General features: G+C 44.8%; 1 protein-coding gene across 1 annotated transcript in view; it reads right to left on the bottom strand.

The window, feature by feature from the left end:
• The window catches only part of CFAP61 (cilia and flagella associated protein 61), a 286,086-nt gene that overhangs the window by 6,431 nt on the left and 251,715 nt on the right, over nt 1-27,940 (bottom strand). The window contains exon 25 of the mRNA XM_008710053.1: nt 3,010-3,100. Coding sequence (XP_008708275.1) covers nt 3,010-3,100 — 91 coding nt within the window. The remainder of the gene's footprint in view (nt 1-3,009; nt 3,101-27,940) is intronic.

Raw genomic sequence — 27,940 nt, forward strand, 5'->3', positions numbered from 1 at the left:
TGTCAAAGAGGTTACAGCCTGTGTTCTCCTCTAGGATTTTGATGGATTCCTGTCTCACATCGAAGTCTTTCATCCATTTGGAGTTTATCTTTGTGTATGGTGTGAGAGAGTGGTCAAGTTTCATTCTTCTGCATGTAGCTGTCCAATTTTCCCAGCACCATTTATTGAAGAGACTGCCTTTTTTCCACTGGATGTTTTTTCCTGCTTTGTCAAAGATTAGTTGCCCATAGAGCCGAGGGTCCATTTCTGGGGTCTCTATTCTGTTCCATTGGTCTGTATGTCTGTTTTTGTGCCAGTACCATGCTGCCTTTGTGATCACAGCCCAGGTCTTATTTTAGAACCATTTCTTCTTTCAGTTCTATCAACTTTTGCTTTATAGGTAGTGGGGTCTTGTTGTTAGGTGCATATATGTTTATAGTTGTTATCTTTTTGAAGAATAATCTTAACTATACATAATTTCACTTCGGTCAATGATGCTTTGGCTTAAATCCCAGCTAAATGCAGTGCCAGTGGATTTATAATCTGTTCCTCTTTACTTCCATGAAAGGATGTGTAAAGTCTTACAATGAGCTTGTTTTAAAAATAAATGATACATGAATTTGAGATGGCTTATAATAACAGTCAAAGATAATAGTCTTTTATTTCTTTCTCTTCATGTGGAGGGAGAGCTATGGGATATCATAGTTAATGGGATTGGACTGCTGTACTTTCCTAAAGACAACTGGAAAGTGAAATGAAATGGGTGACATCATCTCAATATTTGAGAAAAAGAACTACCATTATTCTTTAGTGAAGGCTATCCCCTTTATTTTCCTATTGCCAGACTCTTAAATGAACTCCTGAGTACCTGCTTATACGAGTACTGTTTCCACTGCCAGCCGGTCTCCAACACCGTTACTTGTGGGGGCTTGCACTTACTGGGAGCTGTTCTTCTGTGCCATTTACTTGCACACATTCCCTCTTCACTCCTCCCACAGCTCTCTGAGATGGGAACAGGTGGTCCCTGCCCCGCAGGGATCTAAGTTAGAGGCAGACACCACTGTGTGTTCCACCTCTTCCTGCAGCCTTGCCTACTTGACAGATGTAAATGCACAAAGCAGAGCAAGCCCCCAGTGGAGGCTTTTCTTCCAGAGGTTTCACTTTCTGGAAATCTAGAAAAGCCACAAGAATGGTGAAGGAGCCCTTAGTGTGTCTTCCACAAATGTTCGTGGTCCCTTCAGGTCTACTAAAAGGGCCTGTTTTCCATGGTGACTTCACACACAATGAACTGACCCAGAGCAAATGTCTGTTCATGGATAAAAGGTTGAGAGTGTCTTGGTGAGGGCCATGCAAAGCGACTATTTGGTAGTTTACTTGGAAGGGTAAGAGGAAAGCCTCCCTTTTAAGCTTGGCACCTAAAACCCCATGGTTCTGTACAAAATATTAACTGAGGAGCTTGATTCTGGGGTTTAGAAGGATTTAAGCACAGAGTTTTGATGGGATAACTAGAAAATGAATGAGTCTTTACTATGGTGCAGTAATGAGCTGCAGAATACATTTTGAGAGGAAGAGTGGGCCCTAAGGAGTTGAGTGAAATGCAGTAAGCACCAAGCTTACAACTCGAGCTCATGTTTCAACCTAAACTGACTCACTCCCACTTTTAGAATGAACTGCAGGGCCCTGTTTGACTGTAGCATTTAATTCAAGTATGAGTGGCATTAGCAGTGGATGACCTTTGCATGGTCACAGTCCCCTCCGCCTCCCTCATGTACCTTTACCTGCCTGGTTCCTATCTGTGGATTCTAAAGACAAATGAGTTTGGTTTACATTTTAAACCTATTTTTCCCAATCTGAATCTGTTTTGGATTAGTAAAATTATTTCAATTTCCAATCTTGGACCCCAGGCATAAAACTGGAAAGGGGGCAGGCAATGAAGAGAAGGTACCAAGCCATGCAGTTTAGTCCATATGGCTCAGTGCCTATGTTCCTGGCTTCAGAGTGAGAGATCCTTGAATTTGAAGCTTGCTGGCCACAGACTAGCTGTGTAATCCATGGCAGGTCCTTTAAAATCTTTCGGCTTTAGCCTCTCCTCATTGGTAAAGTCAAAACTATGACAGTAGTGTGTCCTGAATGGCTCTTGTTATGGTTAAGCGAGATGGTGCGTGTTGTAGGGACTCCACACATGACCTGTATCTGTGCTGCCCAGCATGGCAGCCCACACCACGGGAACCTTCGAGGGGCATGGGTGCTCTGAAGTGGAAGTGATAACAGAGTCACAGGACTTGACCATTTAGACAGTAAAACACAGTGAAAGTAAGCTGTGCCCCAGCCCTTGTCCGAGTAGAGCAAGGGAGAATCTAGGATGGATATCTGACCACTTTTTGAGCATAGATGCTAACGTTCCACAGCTCCGGTAAGGACTCTAGTGTTGAATGAAAGAATTTAATTTAAAGTTTCACAAACATTTCCCGATTCACACTGCAGAGTCAAATTTCTTGCGGAGCATGGAGACTTTGGGAAATGTAGCCTAACTTCCAGTTAATTCTCTATCACTTTGAGAAAGAAGTTTTGGTTCTTAAAGGGGTGTATTTGGACATCTTATGTCTTCCCTTTACATTTTTATAACAACACACGCGTGCATACACACACACACACACGCGCGCGCACACACATGTTTAGGGAATGGCTGGCAAGTATGAGCAGACGCTAAAGGGATGCAGTGTTCATTCTTGAGAATAAGTGGCTAAAACTCAGATCCAGTTTCCAGTGGACACTGCCTGTTAGCTGATAATGGAAACACAGTTATGTGTAAAAAGGAAAAAGAAATCTGCTTGTCGCAAAAGGATTTAAATAATCCACTTTTCTCAAATTATCACTGTGTTCGGATACTCCATAGCCTGTTTATAGGAAGTCTAGTTGGTTAAAAGTAAAACCAAAAGGGGGAATGTAGAGAAAAGTCTAAATGATCAACGACTATGAACAGCTTGTAATTTCCAAGGAATAACTCACATATCTATTAATCACTCTTACCTCCTTGGAGGTCAAGATCTGGCGTAACTCTTTCCTTAGATCAATAAAACGATCGTGAAAGAGGGCCATGCACCATGGCTCCATGAAGTAGCTAGGGAGGAAAGAAAAGATTCAGTTAGCTGGAAACCCTCTCATTACCACTAATAAAGTATTTACCTGCTTTTTTGCCTTTATAAATTACAGTTCTGGCCCCTTTGCAATCGTTTGCTCATAAAATGCCTCGTGGAACAGCCTGGCCAATCAATTTTTTAAATGGATGTTCCTGATGTAAGGCCAGGTTCCATAATTACATTTAAAGTGGTTTAATTCAGAGCTGGGGCAAGACCCAGTGAAGAATCCTGATTTTATCAGAATTTAAAAGCCTGAAGACTTGTAAAGAACGGTGTCTCCATTATCTGCCCTCATTTGAGAAAAACAGATTGCAGGATTAACTGAACTGCTACATAAACAAATTACATTTGGGTAGACAATAACACAAACGTTGTGCATCATTAAGGTTTCTGGATTAATAATGACCAGAAAAACAGGCCACCTCGGTGTTCAGCATGGTCTCCGTACAATTGCACTGATGCTTAATTGAATCTCTTTTTAGGAGAGCAGCTCTTTTGGTGTTTATATTGGTTAACTCTTCACTGAAAACTGTTTGAATAAATGCTTTCTTACACAGAGAACAATAAGGCCCTCATTATTTCCAGGTGATCTCACTGAAAACCTGATGCATTCTTGGAGGACCAAGAACATTTATTGGTATTTTAACTCTTATTTTATTTTAATGCCAAGTGTCTAGAAACTGGAAACATCACTTCTTCGGCACAGGGGACACGCGGATCATGTGGTTTCACTGTTTTCTCCCGTTACTGCTGATGCGTGCCATGTGTGTGCCCAGGGGAAGAAAAAACTGGTGTCCACGTGCTGACGAGCACCTTCTGATTTCCCAGACTTAAAGTTAATTCTTAGAGAAGGAGGTGACGAGTCCCAGCGACCTCTGAAGCCTTAAAGGACAAGTATAATGACAAGAGTCTGTGCTACACTCAGCATGGCACTCAGCTTTATCAGTTATTCCCTATCACCTATTTGCTTCACCAGAGTATGACCGAATTTCATGCTAAATTAATTCCTTTGTTGTGATCCGTTCAACTATTAATCCCACTAATACTTACTGAACATTCATTATGTGCCCAGCACTGTTCTGGGTGCAGGGGAAACAGTAGGAACCAAAACAGACACGCATCCTGCCCGTGAAGCTGATATTCAAGTGGTAAATAAGTAAATATACAGCGCATTGGATAATGAGAACTGCTTAGGGGAAAAACACAAGCCAGGCAACGATGGGGGGGGGCAAAGGAAGGCTCAGGGAGTAAAGAACTGAGGGGAGGGAGAGAGGGAGCCACCTAGAGATCTGGGGGAAGAGTCTTCCTGAGAGAGGGAACAGCAGGTGCAAAGGCCTGGAGGCAGGAGTGTGTGCGCCGAGCACTCAGGAAGGCGGAGTGGAGAGAAGAGGGGAAGCGGGAGAGCTCAGCAAGGGGACGGGTGGGCAGGGTGCTCTTAGAGGCAGGGCTGTAGAGGACAGTAGCTCCTCCCTTATCCGCAACTTCGCTTTCTGTGGTTTCAGTTACCCCGCGGTCAACCGCAGTCAGGAAACAGGTGATACCCTTCCTGACGTATCAGCAGAAGGTCAGTAGTAGCCTCACACTATGTCGCAATGCCTGCATCATTCACCTTGTTTCACCTTGTCCTGTGGGCATCTCCCATCCTCACAAGATAATGTACATAAGGACGAGTGCGATGAGGTATTTTGACAGAGACCACATTTACATACCTCTTATTAAGTATATGGCTATAATTGTTCTATATTCTCATTAGTCATTGTTGTTAATCTCTTACTGTGCCTTGTTTATAAATGAAACTTCATTGTAGGTATGTATGCGCAGAAAAAACCCGTACATACACGGCTCAGTTCTACCCGTGGTTTTAGGCATCCACTGGGGGTCTTGGAAGATACTTCCCTCAGGTAAGGAGGGACCACTGGAATCACTCCATGGCCATCTAACGCAGCCTCTGCAAGCAACAGGCATCTCATAGGTCTTCACAAATGAGTGGATGCACATGGCACTGTGTACATTCTACACTGCCTGGCCCTGATCGGTCTGTCGTTAGAGTCAAGTTCTGCTAAATAAACAGGTGACAAAACTCTGCAAAGTGCCCCAAGACGGGCAGTATTATGAAAAAGGGAGCCTCAATGGGAAGAGAGGGAAAGCCGTAGGTGAAACCAGGGTCTCAGGGTGGTCTCGCTAAGCCCCGCCGCAAACAAGCCTGAGGAAGTTCCCACCCTCTTGGTTTCAGCCATGTCCTTCTAGGTGCCACAATCTCAGTCTGTCTTCCTCGCCCCAGCATGGCCCTGCTCCCAAAACCCAGGTACGGTTCCAGGTTCAGGCAGTCTTCACTCCCTGCCCTCCCCGTCGTCTGCTTCACAGAGGGATCTCTGGGGAAACCCCACTTCCCGAAGGTCACGGCCTGCCCACCGTCCCTTAGCCCCCGTCCACAAAGCCGAATGCTGATGGCTGGAGAAACAAGTGACCCTTAATCTTCTGAAAATATAGTTGCTAAACCCCTCTGCACAGTGCCTGGAGGGGTGGAGGGCGGATGGGGGGGGGAGCATGAAGAGGGAGTTGGATGTTTTTGTAATTTTTTTCTTTTGCTGCCTTTGAAACTCTCCACGCCTCTCCCACCAGTGCCCAGCTGAAAGGGCACCTGAGTATTTGATCACCTGTATTCTCATCACAGTACCCTGAACGGCTTGCACACCAGTGATCTGGGAGTCCTGAAATCTTATTTCTCTCACACTTCCTACCATTGTCTCCTGTGGGAAAACATTTTGGGACTCTCGTCCAGAAGGTGACAATCTCTGAGCAAACTATTTGTTGCCTACATTACCGGAATTCATCTGTGGCAGCCATTTTTACTTACAAAAGAGAAAGGTTTCTAGAACTCTATTTGGCTTTGCTTTCTCTCTCTTTTTTTTTTCTTAAGATTTTATTTATCCATTTGACAGAGAGAGAGACAGCCAGCGAGAGAGGGAACACAAGCAGGGGGAGTGGGAGAGGAAGAAGCAGGTTCATAGCAGAAGAGCCTGATGCGGGGCTCGATCCCAGATCGCTGGGATCACACCCTGAGCCGAAGGCAGATGCTTAACCGCTGTGCCACCCAGGCGCCCCTTTGCTTTCTCTCTTGAGAAAGAACTCCTGGGTTCCATTAAAGCAAAGTGTAGTAATGAAAAGAGACACCCTAGAAGCCAAACCGGCAGGCTGACTTCCGAAGGCTCCTTCTCGGTTTTAGTGCAGCTTCAGTGGCCGCCCCTAGGAGCGACTGAAACCAGGGTCATGAAATGCTAAGGCTCCCACAGCGGGGGGGTGGGGGGTGGAGAGCTGGTGCACCAGCAAGAGGAGTGTGTGGGCACCTGCCCTGCCTGGAAACCAGCTTCTGCACACCTGTCTGCAACATCAGATTGCTCACAGCCTGATCAAGCTAAAACGCATACAATGACACCCTTTGCTGGGGTAAAATGATTTCAGACTCCAGTGAATCCCTGAACAGAAGTCCCACTGGAAGGTCATCCATTCTTTTTTTTTTTTTTAAGATTTTATTTATTTATTTGAGAGAGAGAGAGCATGCGCTCGAGCAGGGGAGAGAGAGGCAGAGGAAGAAGCAGATTTCCTGCTGAGCAGGGAGCTGGACGCAGGACTCGATCACAGGACGCTGAGATCATGAAAGGTCATCTATTCTGATTGCAACTCTGATCAAATGGCATGTAGAACAGAATGGAATTTAGGAAGAAAATGACTAGCAAATAATCTACAGTTTCCAAGATGCCCTCCGTCTGCTCTGTTTAAATTAGGATTCAGGTCAGGCTCTTGAGTGGGCAGATAATTAGCAACATCTCCACTGTCAGATGAAGTAGCTGCTATTTTGTAGGGCAGGCGTTAGAAATAAGGTGTTTTAGTGGGGAAAAGGACGGGGTCCCTTTGATGAAGAGGAAAAAAAAAAAATGTACTCAAAAATCTACCCAGAGAAGAATCTCATTTGCAGGGTTCTTCCCCAGTTCTTACAGAAACTGCTTGTTCTGGGGCGCCTGGGTGGCACAGCGGTTAAGCGTCTGCCTTCGGCTCAGGGCGTGATCCCGGCGTTATGGGATCGAGCCCCACATCAGGCTCCTCCACTACGAGCCTGCTTCTTCCTCTCCCACTCCCCCTGCTTGTGTTCCCTCTCTCGCTGGCTGTCTCTATCTCTGTCGAATAAATAAATAAAATCTTAAAAAAAAAAAAAAGAAACTGCTTGTTCTGGTAGGGATGACCTCAGAGCAGCCACTACGATGAGGACACCCATCCCTTTGTTCATGCTCTGGGTGGTGGTCCTTGGTCATTTACCATTCAAAGCCCCAAGTAGCTCTGTCCCTGTCTGTAAGTTACTTCCCCAGTCCCCAGACCTTGTTTGCTTCTGGCACATTAACTTTTTAAAATTAATACATTTTCTTTTTAGAGCAGATTTAGGTGTACAGAAAAAATGGGAGCAGAAATACAGAGTTCCCATACATTGGCTCCCACCCTCAGTTTCTCCTATTAACCCCTTGCACATTTGTTCCAATTTGTTCTAATCAATGAACCAGTATGGATACATTGTTCTTAACTAAAGTCGATACGTTACACTGAGGTTCATTTTTCTATCGTGTTGCACATTCTGTGGGTTTGACAAATGCATCGTGTCATGTAGCCGCCACTGCGGTGTCGTATGGAGAGTTTCACTGCTCTAAAAAGCCCCTGTGCTCTGTCTACTCATCCCTCCCTCCCTCTGAACCACGGGCAAAGTAACATTTTAGGAAATTGACTTGTAGAGAAAATGGGGCTGTGTAACAATTTTACAAAAATTTTTAATAACCCTATATTCCAGTATTTCCATCTGAAATAGAGCCATATTCTCCTGCTACAGAACACAAGGCCCTCAAACTTGCCAGCCGCCCCTCAGACCAACAGCTATGTGGCTTGAGTTTTCTAAAGTGCTGGATGTGGGCATCAGCTCGGAGGAAAGCTATTTGGATATCTATTTTCTATAATGTGTAGGGGGCTATACTTCTTAGGGGAAATTTTTAAATGTAGGCATTATAATCTACTTGCTAAAAATCCATGTGCCCTGTGACCAGACCAAACCAAGCACACGTGTAAAGCTGCAGTGAGGTTTGTTCACCACGAATTTCCGAACCTGATTTGTTGTGGTTGAAGGATGCTGAGAATGTTAATTTGCACACCCTAGTCAGACAAGAGTGTCCCAGGTGGGCAAAAGCATCCCAATGGCCGGCAATCTGATTACTGATTCCTTCCAGCAGGTGCTAATGTTTTTATTCAAAGAAGGCCAATTCAATCCCATTATGGAAAAGAATGAAATGGGTGCGCATTATGTTTCTTCTTCCATCTCCTGTGGGAAGGACAACGCCAACCCTAATGACAGGGGTACCCAGCTGAGCACTTCCTACACTGACCCCTTCAGCTGCATGGGGGCTGGAAAGCCATGGTCAACTCCCTCTCCACACTGGCCTTGGGCTGCAGAACTTCTGGGCATCCCTCCTCTGCACGCCGGGGGTGGGGAGGAGGAGCTCAAGGCGAGTAGGGGTGGGGAACTGACAGGCAGCTTGAGGGCACACTCTCAGAGTCTCTTTCTAGCTCAGGCTTCTTCCCACTCCAGACTGCACCTCAATTGCCTGATGCTTCCTTTGTTGCCTCCTCTCTGTGGAGGGTCTAAGATTCTCACTCCCTCCAGCCCCCTCCATATACCTCCCACTCTGGCCTTCCTGCCTGATGGGCTCTGTGCCATTTCTGCAGCCCAGAGCAGCCTTTTCCAAGCCTGCATCTTCCCTAGTACTGTCCAACGCTTGAGCCCAACACAAGCCTCCTTCTGGAAACTAATTCCTGGCCTAAGGGCTTCCACTCACTTTCTCTGTGCCGTTTTTGCTGCCTGGGGTAGTTCTGACCTTACAGGAAAGCTAACCTGGCACTCGTCCCTTTCTCTTACTCACTGTGGGCTCTGGGTCCCCACAGCATCTGGCACAGACTGGTCCCTAGGAGACGGAGGGAGGAGGTGGGGCCCAAGCTCCTGAAGACACCTGCAGGTGAGAGCAGGGGTCCGACTCAGGCTGCCCTCCCTCCTCTCCCTGGAGAGCCTCTGCACCTGCTCCTAGGACCCCGTTTAGGTAAGAGGAGGTTTAGGGTGGCACAGATCCCTGTGGGCTTCCTTTAAACCATCCTAAATACATGGCAGACTTCATTATTAAAATTAGAAAAGCTCTGAATGTAACCAAACTCATTTTGCAACTGATAAGAACACTCTGAGTCAAACCAACCCAATCTCCTTTTGATAGAAAGTTGTTAGAAGTTTTGCTTTATGAAAAGATGTAGGTCTAATGTTCTCCCCATAAACTGAAGCAATTCTACAGTTTGGTTTCTTTCCTTCTCCACAGAAAGAAGAGGAACATCTGGAGTCCTTGCCAAGGCTGTGGTCAGGTCGGCACTGGCCGCCCCAAGTGCTATGGATACTCAGCATTAGTGATAAGCTTTTGGGAAACTTATATTTCCATGAATATTAAATGTTTTTGACAGAGAGTGAGCAAGAGCGAGTGGGGGGAAGGGGCAGAGGGAGAGAGAGAATCTCAAGCAGGCTCCATGCTTCAGCGCAGAGCTGGATGTGGGGCTTGATCCCACGAGGCTGAGATCATGACCCAAGCCAAAATCAAGAGTCACCTGCTTAACTGACTGAGCCACCCAGGCGCCCCCAATACTGAATTTTTAAAAACAAGAAAATATTAACTTCTTCCCCAATTTATGTTCAAAAAGGGAAGACTAACCAGAGCCACTAGGTAACCTTCATAGCTGGCTGCCTAGAAATCTTCAGGAGAGAATGTTGGGTAAGAACATGGCAGCAATGTGACCTCTTGGTGGCTGTGTGGCTTTGGGTGTTAATATCACACAAATCATTTCCACACACAGATCTAGCCGTGAGAAATAGTTTACACAAACTCTCCAGGGCCCAAACAGAAGACACCACTGTCTCTATTCAGTCTGCCAATGGCTGGCCTGGGTTCTTTGGGGGGGGGACTTAAATTCTCCATCACTTTTGCAAATGATACACTTTTCTCAGAATTTCCGGGGAATGTTGACTTGTGGAACTCAATTAACCATTCCTGGTCAATATGGCCCAATCATTAAGCAATTGATCAGACTTCTCCAGAGCTCATCCTCATCTGGTCAATCAGCCAATTTTATCGACAAAATCATACAAGCTTGGTGGGGGTCTGGTAACTAGCTGAGCCATTGGCCACACCAAATGCTGAGAAAAGGACCCCACAAGACAGGCTGGAGGAAGCCGAATTCGTTGACCTTAGGAAAAAGGCCCATGTGTCTAAGGGAAAAGAATACAGTGGGTAAAGGGTGTCTTCTTTCAAGTCCTGGATCTTAGCTGGCAGGCGGGGAGGAAAGTAGAGTTGCCAAAGAGCTAGGCTGCACTCCCTGCCCTCAGAGGTGCAAGGTGAAATGGCACAACTAAGCAATAGTTAGAAAAAAGGAGGCAGGTGGGCAGAAAAGAAACACATACTTTCTTTCTTTCTTTCTTTCTTTCTTTTTTTAAATGAAAATTGTTCTAATTTTATCCTGGAGTGATAATAGTTTTCGCTTTTAGACTCCTCAAGAGGATCTCCAGCTGCCATCCACACCTGCACAGAGGTTTGCTCAAGCCGGAAACTCACCTAAGTGCTGCAGGCTTTCCTGAGAGAATGAAGTTCTTACCTTCCAAGTCCTTTCTCATACCGACAGCATCTTAGATTCAAGGCGGAAGATAGACACTTGCCACAATGCCTGGTTGTAGGTCATGCCCACAGTGAATCTCAGCCTTGTGGTAGCGTGGGCTGCAGCATTGGCTTGTGGGGCTTGTCTTTCCCATTTACAGTCCAAGAATGCATGAAGTGACAGATGTCAGGGTATATCATTGAGGCTGCACCCAGACACCCAGGGGCTAGGCATGACCTACAGACGGGGCTGCTTTGGACTGAACAACATTTGGAAATTTGACTTGGGGCGTTTCCTTAAAAAATCATATTTGGTAATGCTGGGTCCTCATAATTATGCAGCAGCAATCAGCTCAATTGATGCGCCCTGTGGCTCATCACGGTCATTACCAGCCAGGCTGGTATCAGTGCACACCTGTGGGCCAAAGAAGGCATGTGGGTGTGCAAAGCCTGGTGAAAGGGTCTGGGTGAGATGAAGGCAGGTTTGTAAACATGTTTTTGGAAGCCATCTGCCCCATGTCTCCTTCTCCCTGCTGGTATAGATGCTAAGAAAACATGTTATGTCCTGGCTTCCTTTTTTCTTCCTTCCATCCATCCATCCATCCATCCATCCAACCATCCATCCATTAATCCATCCATCCACCTACCTAGCCACCCACCCACCCATCCATTCATCCCTCCACCCACCTAGCCATCCATCCATCCATCCATCCAACAAGTCCAATGAAGCTTTTCAAAACCGTTTATTTCTAGCACCTGTTTTCGTCTGGTTCTCTGTTCTCTGCTGGCTCAACCACCCCTCACTGACTACTCATTTCTTCCCCACTGTGCTCCCATGAGGACTTTACCCTTTTCTCTGTCATCTGTATCTTCTAGGGCTCCTGACTTCTATGGCTACAAAGTGGCAAGGAAGGGGTCATTCTTTGCCATTAATCAATCACAGCCAGACATTTTTCGGGCATCAAGAGAACCACCGTGCAAATGTGGTCCCTGCCCCAGAAGCACACCCTGCAGGGATGGGGGCGGGGAGGGTAGTGTCAGGGAAACTGAGGTGGGTGCAGGCCACGGAAGGGCACATTATGGGAAGGAAAGCCTGGAGGGGGGCTCAACAGGATGAAACTGCTGTCTGCTTGCCCTCAGGTCTTTGTCACTGCATTTCTAATTTCACCTCTCTTTGGCTGGTGTTTGCCAACCTTCAGTCACTTGGAAACCCATCAGTTTTTCATGGACATTATGTATTACTTCAAAAATTTTCTTTAGATTGATTAGCCTTAAAAAAAAAAAAACAGAAATAACTACTTCTGCCTTGTCCTAAGCCATGATATCTGCGAAATCATGGATTTGATATGCTTGTACAGTTTTTCTAATTCTTATTAAAATTATTCCATAATTAATAAGGTGTGTCTACTGCCTAAGGTAGCTTATATACCACCTGGCAGGTGCTTACTATGCTCTGAGACAAGTAATTTTTTATGACAGCTTGATGACAAGGTGCTGTTGTATTCATCTGGGGACATAAACCCACGGACATTGTGCTAAATAGTTTAAGTGCATGATCTCACTTCATCCTAATTCCGATCCTCTAAAGTGGGACTTGCCAGTCCATTTTATAGATGAAGAAATGGATTTGGAAAGGTTAAATGCCTTGCCCAAGGTCATACAACTAATGAGGATGGACCGGGTCCTAACTGTTTTGCTTGACCTCAAAGTTCATGCTCTGAATAACTGCACAACCAAGTCTCATTTCCTTATGCTCATTCTGGAGACTTTCTAGCAACTTTCTGAATCACCCCCATTTCGTTGGTATCCCCTGCCAACCTGAGATTAGCTAAGATTAGGTTTGATTGCAGTTGTAATTTTTTAAATAAGTACTTTTTTCACACAAAGAAAGGCTAGGTGGAGTGTCCGGATGGGCATTTTGGTTCCACAGACATCAGAGCACAGTACTATCCATAGGGCATTTGGCCTTACGGCGCAAAATAGCTGCTGAGCTCCAGTAATCATATACATGTTCTTAGATGGATAAAGAAAAAAAGAGGACCCTTCCACTCTCTTTTAGGGACAATTCCTAGAAATCTCACATAGCACCTTTATTTATATCTTACTGGCTAAAGTTTGGTCATACGGCTTCCATGGCTTCAGGGGAGGTTGGGAATCACTGTCATTTCTTTTAAGTACAATGTAACATCCTATAAATCAAGATCTTGTCTCTGAAGAGGAGTGAGAGAATGGATGTTTTGTCTTCTAAGATAGCCAAAGACTCCATAGCATCTACATTGAACAAAATTCTTTTCTTCAGTTAAGTTCATGAAAATTAGGAGAATGTGTTTAGTTGATGTTCCCAGAACTAGAACATATTTATCACTCTGCATTCAGGCCTGTCCCGAAATTAAACAATCCGGAAAAAATCCCACACAAAATGTTTTCCATATGTGACTGCCACCTCCAAGCCCATGGGAGAGCCCTGGTCCCCTGCACGTCCCCATCTAGCCCAAGCTGGTTTACAAGGCAGAGAACAGGGAACAATTTGTGTTCACACTGCAAGATTGTATTCCGGTCATTTTATTCTGCCCACGAAAGAAAGTGGATTCGCGCATTTCAATACAATTTTTAAAAATAATAATAGGAACAAATAAGTGTTTCCAGTTAACCCTAGCTTTGCTCAGAAATTAAATTACACATTTCTGGGGCAGTGGAGTTTACACAGGAGAAGACAAAAACAATCAAACAAGCCCTGAAGCCTAAAATGGAAGTCTGATTATGAATATTTCCTGTCTAACTTGAGTTTGCCAGAATCTCTATCTGGTCAATTTCCTGCTTTGAGGCATTTCTGGAAAGGTAAGACTAATGATTTTGGAGGCAATACCAACTAGTTATTTGATAACCAGTCATAACTGTCACTTGCTAAAGATTGGCTATGGTTTTATTGTCACAATCTGGAACTGGCCTCAACCTATTATGGGTATTTACTGCTCTAAGGAAAAATGGTTTACGACGCACTAGCACTAAAACCCGAATTCTAATCTTGGGCAGAAGTCGGCCATCTCCTGAATGGTTTGTAAACAACCTCTCCCCTACTGCTGGTCAGCTCAGGGATGCACAGAGGTGGTGCGAACTACCCTGATGTACCCAGGAACCAGAAGCTAACACTGCTTCAAGCCTGGTGTCCTACAGTGTTCTGGAAGCCCTCGTCTGGCCGCAGAGGTGCTGGAGAACACTGCCCTGCCCAGCTTCTCTGCTCAGCACTCAGAGGCTGCTGTCTGCTGCAGGCCATTGGAACTAGCGTGATTTATTTGTGAGCCGGATACATGCAGAACTGTCTCCGGAGGGTGATCCTGACCAGCCCACGGGCCCTGGCACCCCCACACCAACGTGGGGAGGCCATGCTCTCTCTCAAACACAAATTTTTCTTAGGCTTTACTGTGTCTCACAGAACACAGATTCCCAGAGCACATTTGTCCTGAGTAAGAAAGTGTCAGCACCCAGATGGTGCGGGGGACGGAGCACAGATTCCCTGCCTCCCTTGCCACTGGGGTCCTGGTTGTCAGAAATACTATTCATAGAGGGTTATCTGAAAGATCTGTCTGCTGTCCATTTGTTTTTCTGAATCCTGGATACTTACACCAGGAGAAACTGCTTCACCTGAGAAAATGGAATGCATTTATCTTGTGGTCCTTACAAATCCAACCACTGATGAGATTTCCCTCCTTATTTTGACCTTGACAGAGCTCAAAGCCAGGCATGTGAATCTTCTAGATAAAGACCTGTGCTTGAATACCCAGCTTTTGTACCGCAGCTCAGCCTCCCACAGCTGTCCTGCCCCTAGTTCCCCATTGCCCTGATGCTTTTTTCTTTTCATCTCAGCTGTGCCACTTTTTGCTTATGTAATCTGGAGCTAGTTAGCTTTAACCTCTCCCGGCCTCGGTATTCATAGCTGTACAATGGGAATAACGGTGGTCCTTACTTCAGAGACTTACTATCAGAACGCGAGAAGACAATCCAGGAACAAGGCTGGCTTTATGACCGGCACAGGGGAAGGGCTCCGTATGTATTGTGCTGCTGTGATGATTGTTCTTACTTACAGCTTATTGTTTATATGTATGTCGGCTACCTCAGATCTTTTCTGGTATGAATTAGAGACGAAATACTAAAACAAGCACTCCTGTTTGTTATTTACTTGGAAGAGAGTCTTTCTTTAGCGTAACTCTGCAGTTTTTTTTTCTCCTCAGGGACTTCTTTTCCTACCTTCAAGGGTGTCTGCATAAACGGATTTTAGCTGCAGTTTTATGGCAGCAATTAAGTTTGGCTGCACGGAAGGTAAGACTTCATAACAAGCCTTCAGGATGTTTTGTCACACACTAACGAGCTCTGTGGGAATCAATAAAAATAACATAAAAATGGTTAAACTGAGGCCTCGATATATTGGTTTTTGTCTGAACTGATGAAGATTAAATAAAAAGAGGAAAGATGGAGTTCCTCGCTTTTGCTGGTTTATTTTGAAAAGCGATGCAATTAAGGCAAAAATGGCTAACCCAGTGGCTCGGGGGGTGTATATCGGGATGGAGGCTCAGAGAACGGGCCATGGTTAAGGCACAGGCATCAAAGGCCCAGCTGGGCCAGATTTTCTTCTGACCTATCTGCCTTTTTGCCTGACCTGCCAGAGCAAACCTGTCTTCTTGTAGAAAGAATATAATTTTTATATACTTGAGAATCGTCCTTCTATTTAAGTTTACCAGTGAAAGCACAGTGGCCACGCGTCTGCCCGGACCTTTCGCCGCAGCGGTCAAGTGGGTCTGGTCGTCCCTTAGGACGATGCCTGTGCCCGGAGTCAGAGTATGGGGACAAGTCTACGCTGTCTAGCTCTACGTCTCTGGCCTTTTATTCCATCTGTGGCATTTCCTTGCACATCGCTGGTTTATTAGGGGCTGCATTAATTGAATTTGCACAATAAGTCTAGTGCCCTGGAAGTTGTCCAGCTATTTACATTGATTTGTTATATAAATTCAGGCCTAAGAGTATGAGGCAAGGTTAGCATTTAATTCTGCAGCAAAGGGAAAGCTCTTAGTGCTCAGCTTCCCTTCCTGTGTCCCTCTCCTGTTATTCTGTGTCTCTCTTCATAGAAAGCACAACCATTTTCCTTTAATTAGGCTGCAGAGAGCACAGGCTAGCATTAGGCCACTCAGCCACTCAGCCACGCTCATGACCATGGCCATTTCCTATCTATTTTCTGTAGGAAAAAAAAAAGTGTATATATGCACATATAAGCCCCCACAAGTCCGAGGGTGGGGGAAACAAAGAACCAGGTGGAATTACCTTTTGTGAGACCGAGGCCACAAGAACCAGCCAACGCCAGAAAAGCAAGACATTTTGCTGCCTCGTTATTCCTTTGGTTAAATTAATTGCCCTTTAAATTTTAAAAGAGCGCTTAGTAGAAATATCACTCATTGGTACAGAGTATATAGCATGTTTAATACATGTTTATAGTCATTCAATAATTAATACATGATTAAAATAATTCCCTTTCATGGGTGCCTGGGTGGCGCAGTAGGTTAAGCGTCTGCCTTCAGCTCAGGTCATGATCTCGGGGTCCTGGGATCGAGCCCAGTGTTGGGCTCCCTCCTCAGTGGGGAGTCTGCTTCTCCCTCTGCCCTGCTTGTGTGCTCTCTCTCGTGCTCTCTCTAATAAATAAATAAAAAGTCTTTGAAAAAATAATTCCCTTTTGTAACAGGCTTTTCTAATTAATGTGTTTTTTTTTTAACTGAGGCTTTTACCAGATATAATGACAAACGACAAAGTGTTCCTTCACTTTCTTTGTCACTCTTACGTTTTCTGATTTGCAGTTTCCAAAAATCAAGTATTAAAATTTGGCAAACAGTGGGTGCCTGGCTGGCTCAGTTGGTGGAATGTGCGACCCTTGATCTCAGGATTGTGAGTTCAAGCCCCACAATGGGCAAAGAGCCTACTTAAACAAACAACAGACAAAAAAACAACTCACCTATTCCTAGTTCTTACTTCTCACACACACAATAATGAGGGTAATGAATTATGACCCGGGAGATAGTATGAGAATCCATAAGTCCACACTGTTATGGACAAGTGAATAAACAAATGGGGGAGAAGGGACAGTCAAGAGCTAAGTGGCTAGAATGAATGAAGGAGTTGCAAAAGCTCACCATAGCACCAACACAGTAACAGCTATTTCCAGCAAGAATTGTTTATGGATGCAAAAACTAGTGGAAAAAAGGAAGATTAAAACAATAGAATCTTTATGTACTCTCAAAATATCATTAATGGATTACAAAAGTAAAAATATTACATTTCTAGCAGAGAAACCTGCAGCCTCCACCCCAACCACGGGGCCACAGTTAACGGTACAGTGACAGGGAGGATCCACACCGTGTACCTCTTGAGAGGACGCGCGGAGAGGGACACAGCATCGCTCCTGTGGTTCTGCCAAGAAGGCATCACCTGACAGGAATCATAAGGGAACACCAGACAGACCCAAACTGGTAGACACAAAGTGACCGGCTGTGTTTTTCACAGGTGAAGGCTCGTGAAGGTAAAAGGCTCAGGAACTGTCCCGGATTGGAATCGGTCCAGCAGAAACAAGGACTAACACCCTATGGGATCTTGGATCAGAGGGAAGGTATCAGTGGGACAATCAGCAAGACTAAGATCGAAAAGTCCATTTATACTGTATTTATGTCATTTTTAAATGCTGACAATTGTACTATGGTTATGGAAGGGTGTCACATTCTTTGGAAGTGCGTACTGAAGGATTTAGAGGGCATCGTGTCTCTGCAATCTACTTTCAAACATTAGGAAAAGAGATATGCCTTTCCATCCATAAAGTGTGTGTGTATGTGTGTAAAGATAGAGAGAGAGGGAGAGAAAGAATGATACAGCAAGTACAGTAAAATGTTAACAATTAGGGAATCCAGGTGAAGATTATGCAGCTTTTTACTTTGCTCTATTTGTGCAAACTTTTTGGAAGTTTGAAATTATTTTGAAATAAAAATTCAAAAGAAATTGCTAATTGTTCAGCCTCTTTATTGTGTTACTCTTAGTAAAGAAATGGTGAAGGAGTTAAGTTTTCAGATCCGAGCCCACAGGAATTCCATGGCTGGACCACACTTCTGAGGGCTTTTACACCACACGCTGAGCACAAGGGACAGGGGAATACAAGGAAATGGCCAGGTCCATCTTGTCGCTGGTGGAAAGATACTCTTCACTCTCAGAGAGGAGACATTGTCTTCACTTCATCACAAAATACCAGAAGCCCCCCTCCCCCACCCTTCTTTTTAGAACTGGAAGGGATATGAGACTGCACTTCTTGGAGATCTTCCTGTTTTGTAGGTAAGAAAGCAGAGGTCCAGAGCAGCAATGGCCAAGACCCGAGCTGCCCAGCCCAGGAGCCACCAGCCACCAGCCACATGTGGCTATGGGCACTTGCAATGTGGCTGGTCTGAACTGAGATGTGCTACAAGTGCAAAAGAGACACTGGGTTTTTAAGACTTAATATTAAATAAAGAGAGAACATACCATATCTCAATATGTTTATATTGCTTAAATGTTGAAAAGACAACAGTTTGGATATACTGAGTTGAATACAAATATATTATCAAATTAATTTCATCTTTTTCTCTTTATGATTTTCATGTGACTACTAAAAAAGTTCAAATTACATATATGGTTCACACTGTATTTCTTTTTCTTTCTTTTTTTTAAAGATTTTTTTATTATTTATTTGACTGAGAGAGTGGGAACACAAGCAGGGGAAGTGGGAGAGGGAGAAGCAGGCTTCCCACTGAGCAGGGAGCCCAATGTGGGGCTTAATTCCAGTACCCTGGGATCATGACCTGAGCCGAAGGCAGACGCTTAAGGACTGAGCCACCCAGGTGCCCCTCACACTCTATTTCTACTGGACAGCACTGGCCTAGAGTTGAAAAAAAATAAAAACAAGCATTTGCTGAATGCCTACCATGAAAGATATTCCAAATGCAAAGACAAATATGCCATGAGCCTTATAGCCAGAGGCTCTCTGACAAGAAGAGGCAACGGAAGTGCGAAACTTAATGATAATAGTGGGCGACAAGTGCCTGAGAGCATGGAAAAGCTCCGTGATAACCCGCAGGGAGCTGATTACAGCAGCGTGGAAGGGGACTGGTGTTTGCCTAGGGTATTCCAGGCAGAAGGAAAAGCACGGGGAAATGCAGAGGCAGGAAGCTGTGCAGGCGCAGGAGAGTCAGGGCATGACAATGGTTTGCGCTGACTTAGATGCAATGCAGGAGGCTGTAGTTGGGGGCTAGATTTTAGCGCTTGTCTAGGAGCCTTAGACTTTTATTGCATAAATGATACAGAGCCGTGGAAATGTTTCAAACAAAGGAGGGGTGTAGTCGTCATATTTATGTTTTCGATCTGCTACACTGGACTAGGATACAGCCCAAAGCCGAGGGGCTTGCCAAATGCAGCTGTAATGGTGAAAGAGAATGGTTGAGGGAGATGGAGGAGGGGAGGCATGGGAAGGAAGGGGGCATGTTGCTGCCCCCGGTCCTGGCTCTGGGAGGCCAGGTGGGAAGCCGACTCCAGGAAGGGGAGGAGGACAGGGTGGAGGCCACGGGGATGAGCCCCTTCCGTTTCTTACAGGAGGCAGAGGTCAAAGTGCCTGCAGACAACTTAAGTGTTGATGTCCAGTTGGGGAGAATGAGCGAATGGGGGTCTCAGGAGAGAAGGGGTGGCCTGAGAAGGAGATGACAAGACAAAACCAGGGGGACACCAATATTCCCTGGGGCCAGTGGGATGACGGGAGCAGAGGGAGAGGTTGGAACAGAGTGCTATAAGAAGTCACCCGGAAAACAGGGAGGGAGCCAGGAGCTCCAAGCAGCTGATGCCCGCTGGAGCCCGCGGTGACCGTAAAGCAAAGTTAGGTTTCTGTCCTGCTGCGGGAGGGGAGCAAAGCACTGAGGGGTGTTGGGGTCAGGAGGAGCTGGGGGGGGCATACTACAGGATGTAGGCTTGAGCGGGGAGGTCCCTAAGAGGGTCAGGGTGAAGGGCAGCCGTCTGGTGATTGGCTCTCTTGCTGATTTCTGCGCAGGAGGCAGGCGGCAAGAGGCTGAAAAGCTGGGCTAGAGCCGTCAACAGCAGCCACTCTTGCGATTCAGAAGAGAGGGTGTGTGGTGGTTCTGGCTGCAGTATCCCTTTCTCTGTCCTCTCTCCTAAGGGGGACAAACGGGCCTGGGCCAAGCACTGTGTGTCTCGGGTGAGCCTTGTTGATCACGGCCTAGCTGTAGATGCCAGCTCCTGGAGCCATGTTTCACTTTCTCAGAGTGGAGACAGGAGGCTGAGATGAGAAGGGATGAGTCCTTAGGCTCTAGGGTCCCTCCTCTGCAAACACCCTTCATCCCTCGATCCCTTTCCCTCCATGTCACCTGCTGTCTGCCTACTTCCCTTCTGCACTTGAGAAGCCAAAGAGGGAGAGAAAAAACCTCACAGAACGCCACTGCCTGGTCCCACATCGCATTTACCCTGAGATCTCTTCTGTGCTCTCAACACTGCCCAGTGACCCCAAACCCTGCCCTGGTCAATTCACTTCTTTGCCCTCTGACGTGACTTTTTCTCTTTCCTCAAACATCCAAGTCCCCTTTCTGCTTGTCTGCTCTCAGCTGATTGAGAAAACAGGCAGTCAGGCACTGCCTCATTGTCTCACCCTGAAGTACACCCCCCAATTCTCTCCCGCTCCTCTGCAGGTGTTAGGATAGGAATGTTGTCCCAGCTCTGCTGCTGTCCCGCTCTCATCTGCATCACTTCTTTGCTTACAAACACTTGTCATCTCTCCTCCTCACCTTCTGCCAATTATCTCCCAGTTCTCTATTCATGCAGAACTTTTAAAATTTGGTTCTATTTGTTGCATTTCCAGTTCCTCAGATTATATCCTCTCTCTCAAGCTATTTCCAGCCTCCACCGCCTCAGAAGCAGGCCTTACAAAAGCCAAATCCGGTCACCAATTCTCTGTCCCCAACTTACTCAGCCCTGCAGTGGAATCTGACACAGCCGAACACTACTTCTCTCTGGAAGCTTCTGGGAAATCCCACATCATATTCTACTTTTTGAACCACATTTCCTGCTGGACGTTGAAATATTGGGACCCTCTTGTCTCTCTTCTCTACTCTGAAGTCACAGTCTGACAAGGTGCTCATGAGAGGGACAAGGAAGACAGAAGGCAGGCCAAGGGAGCAGGAGGGGCAGGGAAGGAGCTGAGCGAGAATGGGTCTCAACAGGAGTGTGGCTTCAGCCTGGGCCCAGGGGGAGCTCTGGACTGTGAACTACATCACAGAGTGGGCTGAACCTTGAGGCAGGAGACCTCTTAGAGCTTGTGTCTGTCATTGGCTGTGGTCTTCTCGGGAATTGTCAAAGTGTCACTTTGCGGGTAAGGTGGCTCTTTGCTCGTGACACCGCGGGGGTAGCTGGGAGTTATAGGCCAATATTCACACACCTGGGGGACAGGGCAATGGACCAGTGAAGAGAGTGAGGTGGACACCCCCAGTGCCCACTACTGAGGTGAATCATGAGTTCTGTTTGGCCACGTTAAGTTTGAAGTTTGAGTCAGCAGTTGAGTAATTTGCTTGGAGCAAGTCTTGCACACTCTGCTGCTAAAATACATCCCAAATCTGACCACTTCACCCTGTATCCATCTGGTCCAAAGCACAGTTTCTCACCTGGGATAAGGGCGGGAACCTCCTCATAATTCCTACCATCCATTCTCCATGGCGGCTGCAGTGAACTTCTGAAACAAACTGGCATGTTGCTGCTCTTCACACATGCAAACAAATGTCACGGGTCCCAAGCTCCGCCTACAAAGCCTACAAGACGCAGCTCCTCCGACGTTCATTCACTCTTCTGCAGCCACACTGGCTCCTTCCTGTTCCTCAGATACTCCAAGACTTCTCCCACTTCCAGGCCTTTGCACCTGCTGGTCCCCCTGGCTGCCTCCTCGCTCTCTGGACCTTCTGCATCTGCCTGTATCTCAACGAGCCTCCGGCTCAGATATTCACTCCTCAGAGGGGCCCCACCCACCTCAACTCCTGGCCACGTTTTCTTATTTGTTTTGTTGCCCTTATTGCTCTTTGATATGGTCTTGTTTGCACATTTAGGTACTTGAGTGTGGTCAGCCGTCCTCCTCTAGAATATAATATCCAGGAGGGCTAGATTTTTCAGTCCTATTCACAACCGTACCTGCAGAACATAGTACACAGCAGGTGGCTGATAAATATTTACTAAATGAATGGATGAGTAAATAAATCAGAGACCAAAAACTATACTGTACCTGGTCATTAGGAGACCATTAGAATCTTAACTGGGAGACGCTTTAGTTGAAATGAGGGAAATGAGATAAATATTGTCTACTCATGCAGCCAAAGACAGAGACAGACAGACACAATAGGTCAGGGCCAATCACACATTCACTGACGTCCGGCACTATGTGCCAAGCACCATGCCAGGTGCCAGGGATCCACAGGTGAAGATGTGTTCTTGTCCTGAGGTGCTCCGAGACCAGGAAAACAGTGATGCATGCCCCAGTGCAAATGCAGTGAGCTCAGTGGGCACAAGGGCACAGTCTCCTCACTGCTGTGGGGCACACAGTCAGTGGTTTTGTTACATGGGATCTACCCACATACACAAACCGGCTTTGACTGTTTAGCAGATTTAACCCAGTGGGTTAATTTAAAATATCAAGTGAATCTTTAAAGTCCAGGTTTTAAAACAAGCTTGCTTGCTTACTTTACAAAGTGGAAAAGCAATGAAACCAGTCTGGTCCACCTGTGTTCACAGGACCAGAGACATGGCTTCAGCATGGACTCTGTGGAGACAGACAGTATTTGAGGACAAGGTGGGATGACTGCCAAAGACTGAGAACTCACCCAGGGCAGATAAGACCTGATGTTGCCATGACTGAGTGCCCAGCACTTCCTATTGCACATATATCTGATCTACCAGGAAGAAAGATTTGTAAGAAGTCCTGTGGATGGGTACCACCACACACCAATTAGAATGGATAACATTCCAAACACTGCCAACACCCACTGCTGGTGAGGATGTATAGCAACAGGAACTCTCTTTCACTGCTGGTGAGAATGCAAAATGGTTACAGTCACTTTGGAAGACAGTTTGGCAGTTTCTAACAAAACTAAACACATTCTTACCATACAATCCCAAATTGAACCCCTTGGTTTATAGCCAAATGACTTGAAAACTTTATAGTCACACAAAAACCTGCACCCAAATGTCTATAGCTTTATTTGTAATTGCCAAAACTTGGAAGCAATGAAAATGTCCTTTGATAGATGAATGCATAAACAAACTGTGGTATATCCATATGGTGGAATATTATTCTGTGTTACAAAAATGAGAGATTAAGCCACAAAAGACATGGAGGATCCTTCTGCTAAGTTAAAGAGGCCAATCTGAAAGGCTACATACTATATAGATCCAAGTCTATGACATCTGGAAAAGGCAAAACTATGGATGCAATAAAAGAATCAGTGGTTGCCAGGGGTATGGGAGTATGGAGGAAGGGAGGGATAAATAGGCAGAGCATGAAAGACTATTAGGACAGTGATACAGTAACGATGGACACGTATCATTACACATTTGTCAAGACCCATAGAATATACAACACAAAGAGTAAACTGTAATGTAAACTATGGGCTTTAGTTAATAATAATCTATCAATATTGGTTCATCAGCTGTAGCAAATATACCACACTAATTAAAGATGTAAATAGGAGATAAAACTGTGTGTTGGGGGGAGGGTATATGGAAACTCTCTATACTTCATGATCAGCTTTTCTGTGAACTTAGAACTTTTTTTTAAAAGATTTTATTTATTTGAGAGAGAGATAGAGCACAAGTAGGGGTAGGGGCAGAGGGAGAGGGAGAAGCAGACTCCCTGCTGAGCCTGACGCAGGGCTCAATCCCACGACCCTAGGATCATGACCTGAGCCGAAGGCAGACGCTGAACCCACTGAGCCACCCAGGCACCCCTGAACTTAGAACTTTTCTTAAAAAAAAAAAAAAAAGATATACTGGAAAATATTTGCAATATATACATATAATAAGGATTATTAGCCTATGTTATTATAAATACCCGTAAGTTAAAAAAAAAAAGGCAACCAATAGGAAAATGGGTAAAGGATAGGAACAAGAAATTTGACAACAAGGAAATGAAAGCTGTGTTTTTACCCTTTCTTCTTCCTGTGGGTTGGCAAAAATTAAAACGTGGGATATATCCAGTGTTGAGGAGGAAGGGGAGAAACAAGCCCGGTCATAACTCTTGATGGGAATATAAGTTGAAGTAACCCTTTCTGAGGATAATTTAAGCTAATATCTTGATCAAAATTTATTTATGTATTTATTTTTTCTTGATCCAAATTTAAATGCACATACACATTGATCTGGAAATTCCACTAATGATACACACAAAGTAATGAGCATGTGACTTACAGTAACATGGAAGAATGGAAAACAAACTGAATGTTCACTAATAAGAAAATAGTTAAGTCAACAAGGATTTAGCCATTCTATGAAATATAAAGACGCCATGAAGAAGAATGGGATCGACATGTACTGCCACAGAAAGATCTTCAATGTGTATTATCAAGTGAGAGAAGAAAACTGTGTGCAGTCTATACAAGAAACATACATGCACACATCTGGAATGTGGTCAGTGCCAGGGACAAGAGTGAGATTGGGAGAAGGGGAACACTCCCTGGGGTGGTAGAATTTTTTTAACTGCCATTTAAAATGTTCTATTTCTTACTACTTAATTTTAAGCTCCATGAAGGAAGGAAGCCTGCAAGTAATGAATCATGGAACTTTACATCAAAAACTTGGGATGTACTGTACGGTGACTAATATAACATAATAAAAAAATTTTATTAAAAAAAAAAGGAAGCCTGGCTTGCTTGTTGGTAGCTATACCCAGACAGCACACTGGTGTTCAGTAAATACATGGTGAATAGAAAGGAGTTAATGACACCTAAAAACTGTAATGGAAACCATCAGGGATATGATAAAGCTGTACCACTAAGGATGTTTACAGCAGTATTAATTATCAAAACAAAAAGTCAGAAGCAACCTGATCTAGTAAGACACAGTGGTATGGTGTACCCTCTTCAGTCACTAGACATAATTCCATTAAAATAATATCTCAAGAAATGGAAAAGTGTTCCAAATATCTCAACAAGACAAAATAGCAAGCTATAAGTCAGCATGTAAAATACTGTTAGCATATATAAATATTTATATATTCAGAGAAAAAATATTGGAAGGACATACACCAAAAAATTTATGGTGGTCGTATCTGGGTGATTGTCTATGGATAATTTTCATTTCTTCTTATCCCCACCCCCTTTGAGTTATGCAATGATCAGACATTACTTTTGTAAACAGAAAAAAAAGTTTTGTAAAAAATAATTTCCAGAAATATAACTTTGCTGTTAAGATTTTTGAAAAGTTTCTTTCTGAATGCCTCTAGAAGCAGCCCTTGACTTACAGATGTTGGTTCTGTGTATATGACTATAATATACAACTTGTTTGTTCATATCTTAGCCATTGATACCCCAAAACTCCTTTCTGTGTGCTGAACTGAGATTTTTAAATACTAAGGAACATTTTGAGCAATAGCAGATTAACTCTCTGGGAAGGGAATTACTCCTGTAAGATATTAGTCTATTATCTGGCTTTTGTACATTTGAATTCCATACATGTTCTCAGGAATAAATTGTATTTGAAAGTAGGGGACTATTTCTTACCCTCTTTTAGTGCCTGATATACTTTGTTACCCTCATTCAGAGAGAAGCAGATGGCTGAAGAACTTCTGGTGGTTCTTCTCATGCTTATATGAGATCCATTTATTCACTGGAGACTTCTTCAAGCTACAGATACTCCTTCGGTCTTCTGTCTTCAAGCTCCAAAGAAAAATGTGGATAATCTAGAAAGTATAGTGGCTCAAACCAGAGTCCTCTCCCAGCTGAGGTTTTGGCGGTAAGAAGTTGGGTGGCACATAGTTAGCTGGCATTGGGGTTGGGCTTCTAGGGAGGAGGCTTTGTCTACAACGGTGATTGCAGAGTTATAGCTGCATAATCACATCATTAACAGCCATCCGATATTATTGAAAACAAAGTCATTATTATGATACTTTAACAGTCTCAAGCTTGAAAACCACTCATAGTCTAATTCAATAAATAAGCTACTTAAGTATAGAAAGTCACAAGGAAGAACAGATTTTGTGTCATATTAGCAAATTTGATTTTCATTAATGCAAGATGAATGTCTTCTATGAGACACTTTCATATCATATTAATGACATGATAGCAAACAGCATTCACGGGTTGCTAGGCAACACGAGGACTCTCTAATGATCTCCTCTGTACTCGAGAGGCCACAGAGGGAAGATGCCAGAGCTCCGAGGATATTTCCCATTTCTTGGCAACTGTTTCTGCTAGAAGACCATTGTGGGGCTGGAGGGAAGGGAATTCATGACGCCATTTACCATGGCAAATACACCTCTTCACTCTTCCCTCCTTTTCATTGCCTTACTGTGTGGGAGAGCAAGAATGGAGACCCCGGCTCAAATACAAGAGGTTAAGAGTTCTCAAACCATATGCCCTCCCTCTGCTTAGGAAGGCAACAGGCTGCTGTGATACCAGGACAAGAAATGTAGTGAACAACTTGAGGGTTGTTTGTCAAGCCATAGTTTGTTGTGATCTGCTCCACTCTTTGCTGTCCTTACCTCCCTGGCTGGTAGGTGCCGTCATGCTGTGAGCTCATGATTCCATGTAGCAGGGACAGTCATTCGATCCAAGCATTGGATACTGATGTGCAACAAACAATCACTCCCAAATTTAGTGGCATGGAGCAAAAGCCATTTTATTATGCCCACAGCGGCTTGTCTCTGCTCTGTGACTGTAGGGGCCTCAGATGGGAAGATAAAGAAATAAAGCCTAGGAGCCATTCAGATGACTGGTGCTGGAATCATCTGAAGGCTTCTCCACTCACATGTCTGGCACCTGGGCTGGGATGACTTGCAGGCTTGGCTCAGCTGAAACTTTTGCTAGAGTGTCTGCATGGTCTTTCCACATAGCTTGGGCTTCCTCACAGCATGGCAGCCTCACGATGGTTGGACTTCTCATAGGACAGGTCAGGATGTTCCAGCAAACAAGCCAGAAACTGTGTGGCCTTCTGTACCTCAGCCTCAGAAGTCACATGGCCTCACTCTGCCATAGTCCCTTGGTCAGAGCCATCACAAGCTTGCCCAGACTCAAGGCAAGGGGACATAGACCCGACATTCTCTATGGGAGGCATGCCAAATAATCTGCAGTCATAGTTTGAAACTGGCTTATCAAGCCATGCTGGCCAGTCACTGTCTAAGAAATCTGGAGTTGGGATAGAGATGCATCTGGTTAGTCTCTGTGGGTTTGGGATTTGTAGCATGTAACATGGGAGGTGAGGCGCAAGCCAAGAAGCCTAGTCTGCAGAGAGGAAGAAGCCACCACTGCTTGCTTACTAGCCACCTTGGCCCTCCTGACTCTGGTTCCTTCTTAAGGCCTAGCCATATCTCTGCCCTTTGTTCCCGTGAGACAACCACGAATCCTTAAAACGAATTCTTCTTTTTAGCTTAAATCTAGTTTTGCTTGCTTTCTGCTGCTTGCAACAGAAGATCCTAAGTCACACAGACTACCAGCTGACTCTTCAAGTGATTACTAATATAAATGTGATTGTTCATATATACATGTTATAAATTCTTATTTATTAATTCCAGCACACCTATTGACTTCTTGTTATGCAAATGAGGATTTATCTTTTTAAACACAGACCCTTCCTCCTCTCCATCCTCAACTTCTCAAATAGTTTGTATTGCAACTTTTGGTTAAATAATATCTGTGATCATATTAACAATGCAAATATTATTTGCAAATCGGTAACTTTTTGCTTTTCTTGGAAATAATGAGTGCCCTATAATGTTTTGTTTTGTTTTTTCTTAGCTTTCAATGTATCTAGCACATTTTCCCCCCAAGATGTTCTGGCAGTTCTCTAAAATGCCCCCTT

Source organism: Ursus maritimus, unplaced genomic scaffold (genome assembly GCF_017311325.1).
Source record: "Ursus maritimus isolate PB19 unplaced genomic scaffold, ASM1731132v1 scaffold_22, whole genome shotgun sequence".
Classification (NCBI taxonomy): domain Eukaryota; kingdom Metazoa; phylum Chordata; class Mammalia; order Carnivora; family Ursidae; genus Ursus; species Ursus maritimus.